The 20,616-nt window shown below is 47.2% G+C and overlaps 1 protein-coding gene across 15 annotated transcripts in view; it reads right to left on the reverse strand.

Annotated features, from left to right (window-relative positions):
• PRRC2C (proline rich coiled-coil 2C) overlaps positions 1-20,616 on the reverse strand; it is a 115,184-nt gene that overhangs the window by 3,394 nt on the left and 91,174 nt on the right. For 11 of the 15 annotated variants that reach the window (XM_073356343.2, XM_073356351.2, XM_073356348.2 and 8 more), the window contains 3 exons: positions 6,693-6,796; positions 2,478-2,604; positions 1,208-1,444 (listed from right to left, as the gene is read on the reverse strand). In XM_073356343.2, coding sequence (XP_073212444.2) covers positions 1,208-1,444; positions 2,478-2,604; positions 6,693-6,796 — 468 coding nt within the window. Of the gene's footprint in view, positions 1-1,207; positions 1,445-2,477; positions 2,605-6,692; positions 6,797-20,616 lie in introns of those variants that run through there. The other 4 variants (XM_073356350.2, XM_073356347.2, XM_073356352.2 and 1 more) reach the window with 2 other exon arrangements.

The following is a 20,616-nucleotide window of genomic DNA, read 5'->3' on the forward strand; positions in this document are numbered from 1 at the left end:
GACTTAAAAACTCCTCTGTGCAGATTTGTCTGTTAGCTAAATCAGGATGTCTGAATGCTTTAATCACAAGTGACAAGGAATGAATGTGAAATAATTTAAAGAATGCATATGGGGAGGTACAGAAAACAAGACTATGTAAGATTTATGCTTGCTGTCTTTTGAGGGCAAACTCAGATGTGACTGGCCTAATTAAGGATCAAATTTTATAGATAGATTAAGAACTAATCAATTACGGATAACATTAAGTCTAATTTGTTAGAAGTTTGGAGTAGCTGTATCCCTAACAAGTAATTATTTACAAACTAAAAATATCTACAATTTAAGTGAAGGGCAGTGAAAGTAACATCTCCCCAAATGCCTAATTTTTTTTTGAAAAGCTTGTTACATTATTTCTACACCCAGACACTGAAAGTGGCAACACAACTGAAGAAGAGTTCCTTTCGACGAAGCGCTATCCACATTGGTAACCGATTCTGCAGAATACAGGCAGATGTGTAAAGTGTATTATAATCTTACGGTGTCCCCACACAGACTCCCTGTGCCATTGCATCTGCTTCAGGAAATAATATCTTGCCTCATCATGAAGGGTCCCAAAGTGCTTTACAAGTTTTTGTGTGTATATATATATATATATATATATAATATGTATGATTCACATAATCTACTACTGAAATGCAGCCACCTCTTGGGTGGAATATGCCAGCTGTTTAAACAGTTTATAACAGGAACTGAGAAACAGTATATCCAGTTAAAACTACAGGTAAAATATATTTTGGCCACATCACCAAAACTGGAAGTTGGCCAGTACACTAGGGGCTCATCTGGCTACATCCCCCTGCCCAAAAAAGGGTTTAAGAGACCTTGGGTTTTACATCTCATTCAAAAGATGCAGTCTCCTGAAGCCTAAACTTCAGATTTCCCTCAAGAATGATAATGGTTTTATGGAGCCACTGGTCACAAAACCACCTGAGAATGGAAGCCTGCTGCCAATCACTATAGTTGCAATTCTTAAAAAAAAAAAAAAAGGTGGTGGGGGGGGGGGGGGGGGGCTAGTTTTAGGTTTTAGTCTGTACTAAGACATTAAAGGCCTGGATAAAGCAGTTAAGGGTCCAGAGGCTTCTTAAGACATGGTTCATAGACACATTCTTGCCCTATGAGCTGTCAAGACTGAACTGGTGTTAACAGCACCGCTGTTCAAAATACTAACCTTTACGTCTTGTTCAGCCTTCATCGTAGCCTGGGCCTGATTGCCTCTGACTCCAGATAGTGATACACAAGGACCTCTGGCCACATGCTGTAAACGAGGGTGGCTCATAAGGCCTGTGGTCAGCTGAGGTGGCATCTGACTAGCCAGTGCCATTGGCGGCCTCTGAACAGGCGCTGGGAAGGTGTTAGTATGTGGGGCTCTTACCAATGGAGGGATCAGGTTAGGCTGAGAGAGGATCTAAGTGGGGGAAAAACAACAACAACAAAAAACATTTAGCCATTAGAAAACTGCCAACCAGATCATATGTTGGCTTTTCCTTAGAGGGGGAAAAACATGCCTGCTCTGCCATTAAACTAATGCCAAGAAAGTAGGGGGATTTTTTTTCTCTGTTAAAACAGGCCATGCTTGGACTCCAGGAAAAACAGAACCCCCAAGATGATGCTGTTGTGCTTAAAGTTGCACTCACAACTCAAAATTCTACTAAAAAAAGGGGAAAAATACCCCCCCCCAAATTAAGACATGTTACAAACCCTAGCAAGGCAGCACCTAAGGACATCACTAGTGAGAAAGAGTTCTCCCTGCATCTGGCAGCATTTAGTGAACCCTTCAATCAAAAAAACCCAGACACGCAGATCCTTAAGTCAAACACTGAAACCAAACAGACGAATCCCAAAGAGTACTTATCCACAGCATATATCATTTTCTCTCTAGTGGCTCAATGATATCCAGTTATAATCTGGAACAGTTACCTTTTTTAGGTGTTCACTGGAATATTTGAAAAAAACCCATACTTTGGATCACTTCAGAACTGCATCTCAGACAAACGACTAGGAATCTGCTGAAGTTTTTAGAATCTTAAATATGCACTGGGACCCTTCGGAGATACGGAGTCCCCCAATCCCCCTCTAGTAGGGTGTATAGAAATGAGGTTATCTGGAGCTGTGTGGGGAAGCCTGCAAGGCACCTACCTGTACTAGAACTACTCAATCTAGTGCTATTAAGTGCCTCACTTTCAGATGCGCAGATGTCCCTGAAAATTAAAATGCATGAAACACCAGAAAACCTGCATTAACTTGCAAGGCTGAAGACAAGTCTGCTTTAACTTGAATTCAGTTGCTTGATAAACAACATTCTTTATTAAATTGAGGGCTTATACTTTTAACCCATCAAAATAAAAACAGAGCCCACAGGTGAGTAGAGTTATAAAGTCACAGGATTAACTGAGGTGTAGAAAAGCAAGTTTGCTTTCAGGAAGCCATCAGTTTCCCACCTGGGGAGCGAATTGTGCAGGAAATGGCTGTGTCATTCTCACAGCAGCAGCTGCTGACTGAAACTGCTTCTGGTAGACAATGCTGTTCATTTTATTGGACTGGTTGTTAGGACTTGCAGAAGCGGCCCTTGAAAAGAAACCAACACCAATTAGAATCAAGACATTGCTATCACCACAAGGATGCTTTTGTAATTAGCACTTCCAAGCTGAAATCTGAGCTCAAAGGAAAACTACCATCAGATACCCCCTAGCAACTACCATTAGGATCCTCAAGGCAAATGAAGCCAGAACGGTAGCAAGTTAACATGGCAACCCCAAGGGGAAACAGTTGAGAGTCAGAATTACTGAACAAAATGAGCAACAGAACACAGAAGGAAAGTAAGTGTTTTGGTCAAAGACTTTACCTGGTGCCCCCACCATAAACGATCTCAGACTCAGTAAGCAAGACTGTTTGCTGTGTATGTCTAGGCCCCCTTGTTTGCTGTGTGGGGCCAGGCTCCCCCCCCCCTTTTTTTTTTGCCCATTCCACTCCTTTTGTATTGTCTGATTCAGATCCTAAGCTTTTCAGCACCAGGACCTGTGACATGCACCAAGCACACATGCAGGACAGTTGATGCTCCCTAATTGTTTCCATTCTGACCCCCTCTCTTGCTCATAGATTTCTTTTGTTTTCAGGCTGAAGTTTTCCAGGTGTAGGATGCATTTTTTTAGTTTTTGTGAGAAGAAAAACCATGTCCCTCCATTACAATTTTTTTCTGTAACGTTTCGAACAGCGAAGCCAAAACAGATGAAGTCTGAAAGTTGATTTTTTGAGAGTGCAACAGCCTTCACTGAGGAGTAGTGCATGGTCTCGATCATGAGGAAATGGGGTTTGATTTGCTTTAAATATCATGTATTAAACATGCGCAATATATTTTTGTTAAGATTACTACATGAGCACTGATGCAGTGCGTGTGCGCGCGCACAGCTAAACTAAGTCACCCGAATTGTTATTAGTTTAAGTCAATTTATTCCTACAATTTTCAACCTGAACAAGTTTAAATTATTACGACTCGGTGGCTCTCTGGAATCTTCCAGCTCATCTGCCCCAACTGCACGCTGGCCCAATGAAGATGAGTAGGCCCGAGGCCCTTCATCAATATACCTCGGGATCTGCTAAGGTGTGCAGGAGAAGGGATCTCTGTAGCAGACCATAAAGTGCATGGGACAGGCATTTCAGTAATTCCTCAAATATTTCCTGATTGCTGATTTTACACATTAACTGCCTTTTCTTTTGCTCTTTTTAATATTTTCTCCCTCCTCACCCCATCAAAATCTTCTTGCAATGAAAAATTGGAATTTCCATTCAAAATCTGTATTAAACACTGAAGTAGTACACGTCAAGGGATATTGTCAACTCGAACAGTCCATTTTCTAACTACAGAAGGTACAAAATTTTCAGTCCAATTACCATAGTGGAAAGAAGCTACTCAGATTTAGATGGTTTAATTTGCATATCTGAGAACACTGCGTAGCTAGTATTTTCTCCTTTGTATAAAACAACCAGTTTCTATCTTGCTGAAAAGACCTTAAGCGAAGCAGGGAACTGAAAATCTGTTGAGAATCTCTCCCCTCTATCAGAAGGTTTCAGGAAATAATATTAAAAAACCGGTCGAACAGAAACTGGAATTATTCAATAAAAATCAGAAATGTCAAAATTAAAGTTGCACTTTAAGCCTTCATCACTGAATGCTTTTAATTTAGTAGGCACATGCTCAAACACAGTACTACACACATTTCCCCCTAGAATCTTAGGATACACATGAACTATTAAATCAATAATTGTGTAAGTATAAGACAAAAAGATTACTAACATGATGCTGAACATTAGACTCCTAAACTTCTAGGAAAAAATTATGGTAGTACTGTATTTAATACAATATAATTGAAGACCATCTTAAATGCACACATACAGGGGGAAGAACAAGTGTGTGCATACGCACTTAGCTTTGCCATTTCCCAATTCAGTACGTAACTATGCAATAATATACATACATTTCTAGCCTTGATGCAGTCAAAACTCCCAAGCCTCTCAATGGGAGTTTTGTCTGCTTCAGAACTGCAGGGTCTGTCAGATGAGTAAGGATAGACAATTACAAAGATACAGGCAATGAATCAGTACTGTAATCACAATTTTTTTTATTTCTGAATAAAAACAAATTACCTTATGTGTTATACAAAAAAAGAAAGCAGAAATGCTCTTCGCACAAAACCCTAAAACATTCCCAGACAACTGATTCTGTACATAAGAATCTTAACACAATTATTGTCATCTAATAGAACATTAAGCTTCAGTGACTGAAACCAAACAGGGATTTTGGAAGCGAAGAAGAGACTATATATAAGGTTAATTACCTGCCCACTAAATTTCAGCTATCTTGATGTCAACAAGCAATGTACCAACATGTGTTGATGCATTCAGAACCTGTATAGCCACAATATTAAACAACAAAAAAAACCTAGAAATGATTTGAGACTATTTAAAAAAAATCCAAGTAGTTAGATATTAAGGGTACATTGAGACTAAGTGGGCCCCATTCAGAACCAGACTTCTGCCCTTACAGGCCATACATTCAGCAAAGATCTAGGTACTAGCACATGCCTGCGTTAACACTAGTAACATTAGATTATGTGAATGCTTGGGACTAAGATATACTTATTTCAAGGACACAATCAGAACATGTCAATACAAAAATGCTTTGAGGATGTTCACCAATTGACATAACATTCGGGATCCACCTGAGCTCTTACGTTGTATTCAGGGGGAAAACCACAGTCAAGTCAAATGGATCAGCTCACAGAAATATAACCTCCTGTTAAAATAAAGCTCACAAAACACTAAGGGCTGATACAGGTGAGATGTCCACATTGTGCAAAAGTGAATTTGAATTACAATTCATTTGTAGTCTTCATAGGCAATGTATGTTTACATTCCTCTGAAATCTTCAGAACGTTCTAGCTCTATGTCTGCATTGTGGGTTTTTAAAAACTTTTTAGTGCCTGCAAGTCATTGCCACCTCAGTTTCTGAAAATACACTCTTCTCCTTAACTCCACATGAAGTCAGTCCGGGTTACAATACAATCTATTTCAGGCCCCAGTAACTGGGGAAAACAACAAACCCTTTCCAGAACCAAAACCTCTTCCTCTCCTGGAAGTGTAATGGAGAGGTAGAATCTGAAGTCATTACAATCTTCATCCCCTGTATGTTGAAGGAGCCAAAAATCCTACTGGTTTTTATGAATCTCCAAATTTTCACATACCGGAAGATTAGTATGAAATAAAGAGGATCCTCTCCTTTCGCTACTTTTGAAATCTCTGGCCTGATGCAATACCAATTAGTGTAGGATTTCTTAAATTCAATTGTTCAGATGGCCAATAAAAACTCCTACAAAGTACTTCAGATTTTTCACTAACTCCTAGTAGCCATAGAGGATTACAGTATGTCTGGTTTTCTAGCCTTTTCTACTCTATTAAAGGCTTTTCCCTCAGGTAGCATTGTGAGCCGTCTCAAAAAGTTGTGTGCCAGCAACATACATCTCAATGTTACTAAATTTTCCTGCAAAATCTGCTACACTTTTTCATATATCAGCCAAATAAACCTGCAAGCCAGTCTATATACTAATTTCAGAGTTTAAGAACAGTTTGTAAATCCTGCACTGAAGCATAAGACTCCATCAGAATTGCTGTCACTAGGTTTACTTTCTAAGGCATGGGGTTTTAAGAAAGGCTTTAGTTTATGCCCTAGGTAATGACTACAATCTTCAGTGCAGGTAAGACTTCTACCCTTAAACAGAATAACTTCTAAAACCTATCACAGTGCCATCCCAAAGTCTTTTCACCACTACGCTCCCTGGAATCACTTCTAAAAACTGTTCAGTTATATTTCAATTTCATTCACAAATTAAAAAAAATAAACTTCATGTTTCGGGGTAGTACCCTTCTGGCATAACCGTTAGCAGACCTGATGACATACTGTAATGCTGCTTCTGCTGTGCTAAGCTAGTTGATTGTTTAAGCGTTATCATTTTGAAGTATTCATAGCCTTCCCCCTCATCCCCATTAACATTCATCTCTTTCAAAGAATTGATTGCTCATGCATGAGCAAACAGCTAGTTACAATACTTAATACAGAACTGATTTTATATGAAATTCTGGGCTTAAAAAGGCTCATTTACCGGAAAGGACTGGAGGTTGGAGTGGTGCTTCTACCAGTAACTGGTGGAGTTCCTGGTTTAACATCAATGCCGCTTCCAAAGGCCTTAAGATCCATTTCTGACATCTGGAGAAAAATTATTAACAGCAGTTTAGCCCACATGCATCACTTGTGGTTTAACCCAAATGCATCACTTATAAGGACAACCACAAATGACCCATTCTATTAAGGCTGCTATTACAATGGAAAAAAACTAGCTTGCAAAACTATCTACTTGCAACCTAAGAACATCGAAGCACATGGCTGTCCTTCCCTGCATGCAATTACTCCACATGACAGGGAAAGAGGTTACTCACTCTGTGCAGTAACTGTAGTTTGAGATGTGTCTCCCTATCAAAGCTCCAACTTTAGGTAAGCATGTGCCCTATGCGTCTTCAATTAGAGATTTTCATTAGCAGTGTCCAATCAGCCTGTGCACACGCTACTGACTTCCTCAAGCCCCATGCTGAGGCTAGATCAGGCTGTATGGGTGAACCGCCTTCAGTTCCTTCTCCATTGCTGAGTCTCAAAAGGAGACTTTGAAGAAGGAAAGGAGGATGGGTAATGGAGCACCCAGAGGGGGACACATCTCAAAAACTAACAGGTTTCAGAGTAGCAGCCGTGTTAGTCTGTATTCGCAAAAAGAAAAGGAGTAGTTGTGGCACCTTAGAGATTAACAAACTTATTTGAGCATAAGCTTTCGTGAGCTACATAACAGTTACTGCACAGAGTGAGTAACCTCTAAGTACTGTCCCTATGAGTGCTCAACTTCAGATGGAGCAGTAGCCCCATCAGGTGGTGGGAGCTTCAGAGTCAAGTCAATTACAGAGGAAAGAAATGCATTGCCAACTGCTGCATCAGATCTGGAGGCATCGATTAAGGCAGAGCGTCTGGAGAAGGTATGTGCCGAAGACCATGTAGCAGCTCTGCAGACTTTAGCGACTGGGACATTTTTAAGTAGATGTAGATTGTCATCTTGTTGAGTTAGCTGACACCCCAATAGGAGGTTGAGATGTTGACAGCAGTGTAACAAGTTGTATGTACCCAGAAATCCATTTTGAAAGCCTTTGGGTAGAAAGAGCAGAGCATTTTAATCTGTTTGCAAACTAAACCAACCGTTAATGGAGTTACTAAATGGTTTAGTCCAAGGGTGGCCAACCTGGGCCTGAGAAGGAGCCAGAATTTACGGACGTACATTGCCAAAGAGCCACAGTAATAAGTCAGCAGCCCCCATCAGCTCCCCTACCCCACTCCCAGCTCCTCCCACCCACTGGCAGCCCCACCGATCACCAGCACCTCTTCCTCCCTCCCTACACCTCCCGATCAGGAGCCTGGGGGCGGGGAGGAGCAAGGGCACTGTAGGCTCAGGGGAAGGGTCAGGAATGGGTGGAGTGGGGGCAGAGCCAGAGGCTGAGCAGCGAGCACCCCTGGCACACTGGAAAGTTGGCACCTGTAGCTCCAGCCCCAGAATCTGTGCCTATACAAGGAGCCACATATTAAACTTCAGAAGAGCCGCATGTGGCTCCAGAACCACAGCTTGGCCACCCCTGGTTTAGTCCTACATACATAGAAGGATAACGCTCTTCTGACATCTAGAGTATGGAGCAGTCTCCACAATGGACTTGAGGTTTCTGAAAGAACACTGTCAGGTAAATGATCTGATTCAGATGAAACTCAGAAGACACTTTAGGAAGGAACCTGGAATGCAGATGTAAGGAAACCTCATCCTTGTAGAAAACTGTGAAAGGAGGATTTGCCATTAAGGCCCCATCTCTCTGACTCTGCGGGCCGAGGTAATAGCAACCAGGAAGCCTGTTTTCATAGAGAAATTTGATAAGGAGCAGGTTGCCATCAGTTAGAGGGAGAATTTAAGACTTAAGAACCAAATTAAAGTTTCCAAACAGGAGTATGGACTTTCACTGGTGGAAAGAGATTTCCCAGGCCTTCCATGAACCTTGCAGGTGTTGGCTGAGCAAACAGGCAGAACCCCTCAATAGTGGTATGAAAGGCTGTTAAAAGCTGCCAGAAAAATCTTGAGAGAACTAAGTTACAGCCCTGTTTTCTTTAGATGGAGCAGGTACTCTAGAAAAAGAGGAGTGGGGCAGAATGTGGGACTATCTCCTGGAGTTCACACCAGTGACTAAATAGTCTCCACTTGTGAAGGCAAGTATTTTTGGTAGTATCTTTCCTACTATTTAATATGTGCGGTACCTCTGCAAAACAGAACAGCTCTAGCCCTATGAACCATCAAGGAGCCACGCCTTGAAGTGAAGAATGCTCAGATTGGGATGCAACAGTCCTGAGAAAGGAGCTGAGGTGTGATTGGGAGATTTGTCATCATACAGTGAGCTAGATGAAACAGGTAAGTAAACCATGCTTGCCTTGACCACATCAGGGCTTAGAATGACTCCGATCCTCTCCTGTTTGATTTTGTTAACCATTCTGAGGATCAAACGCATCCCTCAGAGGCTTGGGACCTAAACTCCCCCTTGAATAAAACAGGTGGCATTTTCTTTTTGTAGCTGTTGTTAAAACATCCACTTCTGGAAATCCCCAAATCTGAAAAATGTCAACCAGGTTCTGGAGGTTCAGCTCCCACTCATAGTCTTGGCGGATGCTCTCAGCAGGTATTTTTCTCCTTGATGTTTTGTCTGCATGGAAGATACATTGCTGGGATTCCTCTGTGATGTTTTATGTACCCAGTTCCAATACCTTATTGCTTCGGGACCGAAGGAAAGATCTTGTTCCTCCCTGCCAAATGATTTAGAACATGCAGGCCATGTTGTCCATCATAACCCTGATAGATCTGTGCCTGATGAGAGGCAGAAAATGAAGGCACGTACTCTGACTGCTTTGAGCTCCAGTAAGTTGATATGAAGGATGGTTTCTTGGGTGACCATTTGCCCTGTATTGTGAGAGCACCACGTGTGCCCCAGTGTTCCCTCTAATTTTTCCCACCCACATGCAGAATGAATTTTATGTGCACCAATAGGAAGGTGATGTGTCACACATCACCTTCGTATTGGTGCACATAACAAAATTCATGTGGTGGGGGTGGGGCTGGGGGTTCAGAGTGTGGGAGAGGACTCTGGGCTGGGGCAGAGGGCTTCGGGATGCAGGAGAGTGCTCCAGGGCTATGGCGGGGGGGGGGGGGGGGGTGGGGTGGGGTGGGGGGGGAGGGAGAGGGGGACGGATGGACGACTCCTCCCCAGCTCTCTCTCCCTGCAGCAGCATGGGAGCTCTGGGGCTGCAGAATAGGCAGCCCTCCCACAGCTGGTCCAGGCTGGGAGAGGGTTAGCCCAGGCCACGCTGCCCCGGCTGTGCCTGGGTCAGGCCACAACAGCTGTGCCTAGGCCCAATCTGGCCACACCACCCTGGCAGGCCTGGGCACCCCGGCTGGTCCAGGCCGCAGGCTGAGTTGGAGGAGGGGTGCCCCGGCAGCAGCAGGTCTCTGGGTAGGTTCCCTGAGCAAATGCGCATCCACGCAGCTTACAGGGAACTTAGATGTGCCCCCATCCTAACAGAGATATATCCATGGTTATGGTTACGGTTACTGCTGGTGTCCACTGAAGAAAAGAAATCCCTGCCCCTACCATTTCAATGAATGTTCCACCAGTCTGGGGAATGAGTCACCTGCTGGGGAACTGACACCTTTTTGTCCAGGCTGTGTGTGTTTGGCGGGTAAGCTGATCTGAGCCACCCCGGCAACAGCAAAGCTGTAATCTCGCATGTTCTGTCACAAAGGTGCAAACTGCCATGTGAACAGGGAATTGAAGACAGTTTCAAAATGAAGTCTGGGGGCTCCCTGCAATAACTCTGAAAAGGTCTGATAATGTCACAAATCTGTCCATGGGAAGGAAGGCTCTGGCTGCTAAAGAATCCAAGGATGCTCCTATAAATTGTAGGTTCTGAACAGGAGCTGGTGTACAGTTTTCCACATTCAACTGCAGACCCAAGTCTAAGAACAGGGAAAGCATTTCGCTGTGGCAGATGACACCTCTTGGTACGACTAACCCTTGAGCAGTCAGTCATCAAAGTAGGGGAGTACGATTGCCTGACTATGCAGGTCGACAGCCATCACCGATAGAACTTTTGAAAACCTTCAGAGCCGAACAAGAACACCTGATACCGAAAACGATCCTCACCTACCACAAAATGCAGGAACCTTCTGTAGGATGAGCGTATTGGTCAAGGGCCAAAAACCAACCCCCTGAATTTAGAGAAGGAATTATAGCTGCCAGAGAATCACCATCCTGAACTTCTGAGGCTTCACGAGTTGGTTTAGGAATCTTAGATCTAGGATTGGTCTCCACCCTCCATTTTAATTTGGTACAAGTAAATAGCTCAGTAGAAGCCTCTCCTCCATGTTGACCGGGGACAAGTTCTATTGCTCCTGAACAAAGAAGGGAGCTTATTTCCTGTCTGAACAGCAACTCATGAGAGGAGTCCATAAAGAGGGATGGAGAAGTGGAATGAGGAGGCTGGAGGTAAGTAAAATGGATGGTGTGGCATGAGGATATTTCCATCACCCATTTGTCCAAGGCGATATACTCCCATGCTGGTTGGAAATGGGAGAATTGGTCTCCAAATGGATGGAGGTGAGCAAAACATCGTAGTTGGCAAGTGAACGGAAGTGGGGGCTTCAACCGTTAACCATCCCGTCAAAACAGCCACTTTGATGATGAAGACTTCTCCGTAGACACATCGGTTTTGTTAGAAGGTCTCTTTCTTTGGAAGCTGTCTCTCTCTAAGAGTTGGTCACTGAAACCTGGAGAATCGCATCAGACCATGTCTTTGAACCGTTCCTGATCTACTAAACTTCCTTTGGTTTGCAAGTGTAGACACCTAATGAGTGTAACGTGGCCCCACAATCCTTAAGGGTACACAATGACACATTGGTATTTTCCGCAAACAAACTGAGTCCATCAAATGGAAAGTTCTTTATCATATTCTGGACTTCTCTGGGGAAGCCAGATAGCTGTAAACCAGGAAGCCCTAATCATCACCATTGCCATAAAGATACAGTGGGCTGTGCTATCTGCAGCATCCAGAGCTGCCTAAAGAGATGTTCAGGCTAGTAACTGTCCCTCAGCCACTGTGGCCTGAAACTGGTCCCTTTGGTCCAGTGGAAGTGTTCAATAACCAATGCAAACTGTTTATATATTATGTAGTTGTATTTTGCCATCAGCACATGGTAATTTACAATACACATCTGTAGGGCTGCCAATTAATAGGATTTTCTCTCAAGCAGGTCTAGGTGTTTCTGGTCTCAATCGTATGGGGTGGACTTATGACGATGTTGCTTGCCCAGTTCATTAATTGCATCAACCACAGCGAGTTCTTATTTTCCCACCCTCCACCTAACTCTGAGTCCTTAATGGACATGTAATTTTTTTTGAAAAATCGGTCCTCTTACACATTGCCACTTCTGTAGCCGGGGTTTGCCAAATGGTTTTCACAGGTTCCAGGAGAGCCTTGTTGATAGGAAGGACAATTCTGGATGGTGTCGCAGACGACAGAGTATACAACGTCTGGTGTTGGTATTATCAGTAGAGATTCTGTTACCCGCCTAGCGAGATCAAAGTCATCTGCCATAGATGAAGCAGGAGGCACTGCAGCTTCAACTGGACAAGATGACAAAATGGTAGCTTTAGGAGTGGCTTCTTCATCTGCCCTCGTTTCTTGGGCTTCAAATGTTTTCTCCTGTTGCTGGGGAGGAGAAGCTTGAGCCTCCCTACCATCCCAATAGGAGAGGGTTGGAGCCCCAGAGAACTACCTGCAAGAAGCTGCCCAGGGATCCCAATCTGGCCACTGAGGACCACAAGCAGGAGGGAGTGGCATCCAGGGTTGCTCTCATCAGGAGTGGTGAGGTCCTTGAGTATCATCCCTCACCTCTGAGAAAGGGGGTATTGGAGGAACTCTCTGCCTCCACGGTACCGAGCCTCAAGGACATCATCTCTGAGGATGTGGACCTAGTCAGGCAACAAGGTCTTTTTGAGGGGGGTTCCTTGGGAGGCGAATTAGAGCTCCTCTTCTTAGAATGTTCATAGGAGGACTGAGAATCTCCCTTTTCTGGGAGACTGCTGTGCATAGGTCAAAGGGGCCACTGAGGAACAACGTACGGGGGGGTGATCTGGCTCTGAAGCAGGGCAAAGGGAATGCTCCATCAGCAGCAGTCAGCCTGGTTTCTTGGTTCTTCCAAGCCTTAGATCTGAGGGCTAAACAAAAGTTACACTTCTGAGGGAAGTGCAATTCTCCCAGGCAGCAAAGGCACTTTGAGTATCCATTGTTGATTGGAATAGCCTCTCCACATGAGAGGCAAAGTTTAAACCCCAGTGACCTGGGGCATGCCCTGCACAGAGAGGATTCCCCAGAGGAAAAGAATTTTTTTTAAAAACACAAACTACCACTACAAACTAAAAACTAGCTAGCTAAATTGGGAAAAACAAGCACAGAAAAAGCGGACGCAAATACCATGCAGACACGCTAAGGTCCATCTCAGACTGAAGGGGGTGAGAAGAAACTGAGGATGGTTTGCTTATACAGCCTGAGACAGCCCTGGTGTGGGGCACGAGGATATCAAAGGCGCATGAGTGGGCTGAATGGACACTGCTAATGAAAATCCCCCATCGAAGGCATGTGGGGTACACAGGCACCTGAAAGCGGAGCACCCATAAGGACACTATTCAAAGAACAATTGCTTATTTGAAGTTACCGCACAGGATTTCCAACTCCAGTCTTCAGCTTCCTGTGTGTAGGAAAAGGATTCCTGACCTAGCTTAAGTTTTTGGCCTTCAGAATCTTAGTTGAGCATGACCTTTTCCCACCTCTACTCAGGTACCGTGCAGACCAACAGCCAGTATCCTAAGCATCTATACTCTAGTCAGAATTGTTCAAAAATGAAGACATCAAATAAGCCATTGATGGAAATAAACCAGAAAAGAATGTACACGACCACATCTAAAAGGGTAAAGAAAACAGAGAAGCAATATGTCACCTCAACAGCACAATCCCCAGACTTAGAGTGGAACAATGGATAAATGTGAATCTTGTGTGATATCTTCAAAACAGCAGAATTACAAAGACAGTCTCTAAAAGGAAATTATTATCAGCACTTTATTCCCATGGCTGGGAACTGAACAGTTTGAGGGAAGTATTGGAATAAAGCCAGACAATCGCTACACGCAGTACGCGAAGAAAAGCCCCGTCAATGTCTAACAGCAGGGCTAGAACGAGTTATTTTTGTATGCACAAATGTGAGGCACAAAACAAAAATAATAAATCTGTAATAGCTATTTCCAATACACCTGTTGCCATGGTACCCAACAAGCAGGGGATGCTGTCAGTGCCTCTTTAAAAAAAAATTAAGGTTTCAAAAACTGACCAACTCTAAAAAAAAAAAAAAAGACAGTTGCCTTCTCCATAACTGGTGTTCTTCGAGATGTGTTGCTCATGTCCATTCCACATTAGGTGTGCGTGCTCACGTGCACTGGTGCCAGAAGTTTTCCCCCTAGCAGTACCCGTAGGGGTGCGCCCCTAGTGACCCCTGGAGTGGTGCCTCTATGACGCGGTATAAGGGGTGCTGTGTACCCCCCCCACCCTCAGTTTCTTCTTGCCAGACAACTCCGACAGAGGGGAAGGAGGACGGGATGTGGAATGGACATGAGCAACATATCTCGAAGAACACAGTTACAGAAAAGGTAACTGTCTTTTCTTCTTCGACTGATTGCTCATGCGCATTCCACAATAGGTGATTCCAAGCTATATCTACTGGAGGTGGATAGGAGTTCACAGTCTCTCGGGACGGAGTACAGCCCTGCCGAACTTGGCGTCTTCCCTGGTTTGAGAGACCATCGCGTAATGCGAAGTGAATGTGTGAACGGAAGACCACGTGGCAGCCCTGCAAATGTCCTGAATGGGGACATGGGCTAAAAAGGCAGCCGACGAGGCTTGCGCCCTAGTCGAGCGTGCCCTCACAATCGACAGCGGGGCGATTCCCGCTAGGTCGTAACAAGTACGGATACATGAGGTGATCCAGTTGGAGAGCCACTGAGTGGAGATCGGCTGACACCTCGTCCTTTCGGCTGAGGCAATGAACAGCTGCAAAGACTTCCTGAACGGCTTAGTCCATTCCAGATAAAAGCCAGAGCCTGTCTCACATCCAGCATGTGGGGGTGGCACTCCTCACTGGACGCATGGGGCTTGAGACAGAGGACCGGCAGGAAGATGTCCTGACCCATGTGGTAGGTGGAGACCACCTTGGGGAGGAGCAAAGGATGTGGTCAGAGCTGGAACTTATCCTTATGGAACACCGTGTATGGGGACTCAGAGGTCAAGGCCCTGAGTTTCGAGACCCGTCTAGCTGACATGATCGCCACCAGGAAGGCTACCTTCCAGGAGAGGTGCAACCAGGAGCATGTAGCTAGCGGCTCAAAAGGGGATCCGTCAACTGGGCCAGCACCAAGTTCAGGTCCCACTGTGGGACTGGGGGCCTAACGTACGGGAAGAGACTATCCAATCCCTTAAGAAATTGGCCAGTCATAACAAGGGAGAATACCGTGTGCCCCTGCACCGGCAGGTGGAAGGCCGATATGGCTGCCAGGTGCACCTTGTCGGACAGGGCACTAGGCCTTGGGCTTTAAGGTGAAGGAGGTAGTCTAAAATGAGTTGGATTGGAGCAGCCACGGGTGAAATGCCCTGCTCAGCTGCCCACTGGGAAAACCGAGACCACTTCGCCAAGTAGGCCTGATGCGTGGAGGGCTGCTTGCTTTCAAGAGGACGCGCTGAACCCCTTCTGAGCACGTCCTTCCCTCCTGGACTAACCACTGAGCAGCCATGCTGTGAGGTGGAGTGCCGCTAGGTTGGGATGGAGGAGGCGGCCCTGGGAGAGCAGGTCCAGGTGGGATGGCAATGGCCACGGCGGGGTGACTGCCAGGCTCATGAGGGTCCTGTATCAATGCTGCCTGGGCCACGGCGTGGCAATCAGAAGGACCAGGGCCTTGTCCGTTTTTATCTTCTCCAAGACCTTGCCGATCAGTGGGATCGGGGGGAAGGCATAGAGAAGCTGGCCCAACCAGTATAGGAGGAAGGCATCAGAGATGGTGCCCACTCCCAACCCCCACTCTGGAGCAGAAATGGGGACACCGGCGGTTCTGCCAAGTCGTGAACAGGTCCACCTGGGGAGTTCTCCACTCTTGGAAAATCCTGTGCACCACCGTGGAGTGTAGTGACCACTCGTGCTGAGAGGAGAAATCTCGGCTCAGAGTTCCGCCCGTGAGTTCTGGGCGCCCGGTAAGTGGTGGGCCTGTAGGCAAATGTCGTGGGCTATACAGAAGTCCCACAGCCTGAGGGCTTCCTGGCACAGAGAAGACAAATGGGCCCCCGCCTTGCCTGCTGATGTAAAACATCAAGGCCATGTTGTCTGTGAGAACTCTGACCACTTTGCCCTTCGGATGAGAGTGGAAGGCCATGCACACCAGCCGGACTGCGCTGAGTTCCGGACTGCCCTGAGTTTATATGCAGGGCAAGATCCTGAGCGGACCACAGACCTTGGGTCTGAATGTTCCCCACATGGGCTCCCCAACCCAGGTACGATGGGTCCAGCTCCACCAAGGGGGGGGCCTGCGGGAAGGACCACCATCGTAGGGAGGCGATCACCGTCTTGGGCACAGTGAGGACTTTGTCCATCCTGTCTCTGGACTGGGAGAACACGGAGGCCAACCAGAGCTGGAGGGGCCACATCCTGAATCTGGTGTGGCGAACCACATATGTACATGCTGACATGTGACCCTGTCTATGAGCCCTCTCAGGGTCTCAAATCTGTCTGGTGGGAGGGAGGCCCTGGTCGATTCCATGTCCAGGACTGCCCCGATAAACTCTATGTGCTGCACCAGGACTAACGTGGACTTGGTGTCATTTACCAACAGGCCCAGGGTGGTGCACGTAGACAGGAGGAGCGCCATGTGATCCCACACCTGTGAACTGGAGCTGCCCTTGACCAGCCAGTCGTCCAGAGAGGCGAGATCTGAACCCCACGATGTCTGAGGTAGGCTGCCACCACAGACATGCACTTTGTGAATACCCTGGGAGCAATGGACAGGCCAAATGGGAGGACCGTAAATTGGTAGTGCTCCTGCCCAACTGTGAAATGGAGGAAACGCCTGCGTCCCTTGAATATACGAATGTGGAAATACGCATGCTGCAGATTGAGGGTGGCGTACCAGTCCCCGGCATCCAGGGGGGATGATGGAGGCCAAAGAGACTGCGAAACTTGAGCTTTACCATGTACTGGTTCAGGCCCCACAGGTCCAGGATGGGCGTGGGCTCCCCTTTGGCCTTTGGGATAAAGAAATAGTGGGAGTAGTACCCCTTGTGTTTGAACTCTGTTGGCACCACTTCTAAGCCAAGGAGCTGCCCCACCTCCTGCTCGAGCAGGGCCTTGTGAGTGGGGTACCCCAGGAGGGATGGGGATGGAGGGTGGTTGGGCGGGGTAGAGGTAAACTGAAGGGTGTAGCCCTGGGAGACGGTGTTGAGGACTCAATTGTCCGAAGTCAGCCGCAACCACTCTGGGAGAAAAAGCACACAAGCTGGGGAAGGGAAGCTTTACTGTGGGTGGATCTTTGGTATGAACTGGTAAATGGCCCCTGGGCGTCCTGTCAAAACTGACGCTTCCCCACCTGTTTACCATTGGAGGGCAGACCGGGACCGCCTCTGCGGGCATTTCTTATAGTCCTTTGACTTTTTATAAGGGGGCTCATATTTAGAGTGGATGGCCTGGGTGGGAGCCTGCTGAGGCTTAAACTTGGTCCTGGCTGGAGCTGGGATGTAGAGGCCAAGTATCTTAAACGTTGTGCGGGAATCTTTCAGGCCGTGCAATTTCATGTCTGTCTGTTCTGCAAACAGGGCCTTGCCATCGAATGGAAGGTCCTGCAAGAAGTTCTGTGCCTCACGGGACAGTCCAGACAGCAGAAGCAATGATGCCCTCCTCATGGACATCACGGAAGCCATAGACCTTGCACCCGTATCCGCGGCATCCGACGTTGCCTGCAGGGTTGCCCTGGCAGCCGCTGTGCCCTCCTCCACCAGAATTTTGAACTCCTTCTTGTCACGCTCCTGGAGAAAGTCCTCAAATTTGGGTAGAGCGCCCCACAAATTGAACTCATACTGACCCATGAGGGCCTGATGGTTCACCACCCTTAACTGGAAACTTGAGGACGAATAAACCTCTCCCCCAAGTAAGTCCAGCCTCCTTGAGTCTTATTTTTCAGAGTAGGGGCTGGTTGGCCCTGCCTCTCCCTGTGTTTGATCCACTCAACCACGAGGGAGTTGGGGGCAGGGTGGGTGTACAGGTATTCATGCCCCTTGGTGGGCACAAAGTACTTCCGTTCCACCCTTTTAGAGACGGGGGGCAAGGAAGCTGAGGTTTGCCACAAAGCGTTTGAAATTTTTGCCACCCCTTCGTGGAGTGGGAGGGGCCACCCTGCCCAGTGCTGAGGCTGAGAGGACACTGAAGAGGGAGTGTGAGGGTTCCTCCACCTCCTCGGTCTGAAGTTTGAGGCTTGATGACACCTTTTTCAATAGTTCCTGGTGGGCTTTAGAGTCCTCCTGTGGAACAGGGGGAGGAGGGGCCGTAATTGCCTCATCAGGGAGGATGAGAATGCAGTACTCTGTGTGTCCACCGGTACCGGAGGTCTCACCACATGGTCACCCTCCGGGTGCGGAACCAAAGATGCATGCCCCATTGACTCCTTTCTGGGAGGCTGGGAAAGGGAGGCCGACTCTCTCTCCAAGGCTCCGGCCCCCAAGCGAGCCACCACCGGCTGCGTCTGAGGCCACAGGGCACACTGGTGCCACGGTGCCAGCCCAGGAGCCAGCGGCCACTGCACCTGCTGTGGAACCGGCGGAGCAGGCTGTTCAGCCTGACTAGCCTGTCCTATCAACTGATGACTACAAAGGGAGGCCGGGCTGGCATATGACCTGCCGCTGTGCCTGGACCAGGAGGAGTGGTGGAGTCGGGAACAGTGCCGACCACGAGACCATGATCCCGACATGGAGGAGTGTTTCCACTGGTAGCAGCTGCTCTGTGATTGGCTCCGGCAGGCAGATCCGTGATAGCGAAGTGCCGGTGGATCAAGGCCTGGGACTGCATGAGCAGTGCTGCAGCGGGGTCTTGGAGAGAGACAAAGAACAGGAACGGCACCGATGCCCATATCGCGATGGACTACGGTAGCCTCTCAGAGACTAGGACCTCCGGTGCCATCTCTCCCGGTCTCGACGAGGCCTGCTCCCCTTGCAAGGTCTATGGTCCCTCAAGGCGGAGCAATGCTTAGAACCAGTCAGTCATAACCCAGCCAGACAACCTGGTGGGGGTCAACAGGGACCAGCGAGGATTGTGCATGGGGTTGTTGCTGAGCGGTGAACGGTGTTGGGAACATTCCTTTGACTGTTAATGGTACCGACCAGGCGGTGATTGTGGAGATCCAAGTGGTGGCTTGCTCTGGACCGGGGAGACAACAGTGGCGGTGCCTCTGGTACCAGCAGAAACAATGTCCTGGGCCATCTGCAGGGCCTCCGGTGTGGAGGGCACCTGGACATCCAGGGAGGCCTGCGCCAAGTGGGCCGGGCTACTCCGCTCAACCTGAGTGGGAGGCCTGGAGGCCGACGGAGACCGAGAACTGCCCAATGTGGGTGCATTCATCCAGCCCATACTACTTTAACTTGCTGACAAGAATACTGTGGGAGACCGTGTCAAAAGCTTTGCTAAAGTCAAGAACCAATACATCCACTGCTTTCCCTTCATCCACAGAACCAGTAATCTCATCATAGAAGGTGATTAGATTAGTCAGGCATGACCTTCCCTTGGTGAATCCATGCTGACTGTTCCTGATCACTTTCCTCTCCTCAAAGTGCTTCAGGATTGATTCCTTGAGGACCTGCTCCATGATTTTTCCGGGGACTGAGGTGAAGCTGTCTGGCCTGTAGTTCCCAGGATCCTCGTCCTTCCCTTTTTAAAAGATGGGCACTACATTAGCCTTTTTCCAGTTGTCCGGGACTTCCCCCGATTGCCATGAGTTTTCTAAGATAATGACCAATGGCTCTGCAATCACAGCTGTCAACTCCTTTAGCACTCTCAGATGCAACGCATTCGGCCCCATGGATTTGTGCACGTTCAGCTTTTCTAAATAGTCCCTAACCACTTCTTTCTCCACAGAAGGCTGGCCGCCTACTCCCCATGCTGCGTTGCCCAGCGCAGCAGTCTGGGAGCTGACCTTGTTCGTGAAGACAGAGGCAAAAAAAGCATTGAGTACATTAGCTTTTTCCACATCCTCTGTCACTAGGTTGCCTCCCTCATTCAGTAAGGGGCCCACACTTTCCTTGGCTTTCTTCTTGTTGCCAACATACCTGAAGAAACCCTTCTTGTTACTCTTAACATCTCTTGCTAGCTGCAGCTCCCGGTGCGATTTGGCCCTCCTGATTTCATTCCTACATGCCCGAGCAATATTTTTATACTCTTCCCTGGTCATTTGTCCAAGCTTCCACTTCTTGTAAGCTTCTTTTTTATGTTTAAGATCCACAAGGATTTCACTGTTAAGCCAAGCTGGTCGCCTGCCATATTTACTATTCTTTCGACACATTGGGATGGTTTGTCCCTGTAACCTCAATAAGGATTCTTTAAAATACAGCCAGCTCTCCTGGACTCCTTTCCCCCTCATGTTATTCTCCCAGGGGATCCTGCCCATCAGTTCCCTGAGAGAGTCGAAGTCTGCTTTCCTGAAGTCCAGGGTCCGTATTCTGCTGCTTACCTTTCTTCCCTGTGTCAGATCCTGAACTCGACCAACTCGTGGTCACTGCCTCCCAGATTCCCATCCACTTTTGCTTCCCCTACTAATTCTTCCCGGTTTGCGAGC

Source organism: Lepidochelys kempii, chromosome 8 (genome assembly GCF_965140285.1).
Source record: "Lepidochelys kempii isolate rLepKem1 chromosome 8, rLepKem1.hap1, whole genome shotgun sequence".
Lineage (NCBI taxonomy): Eukaryota > Metazoa > Chordata > Testudines > Cheloniidae > Lepidochelys > Lepidochelys kempii.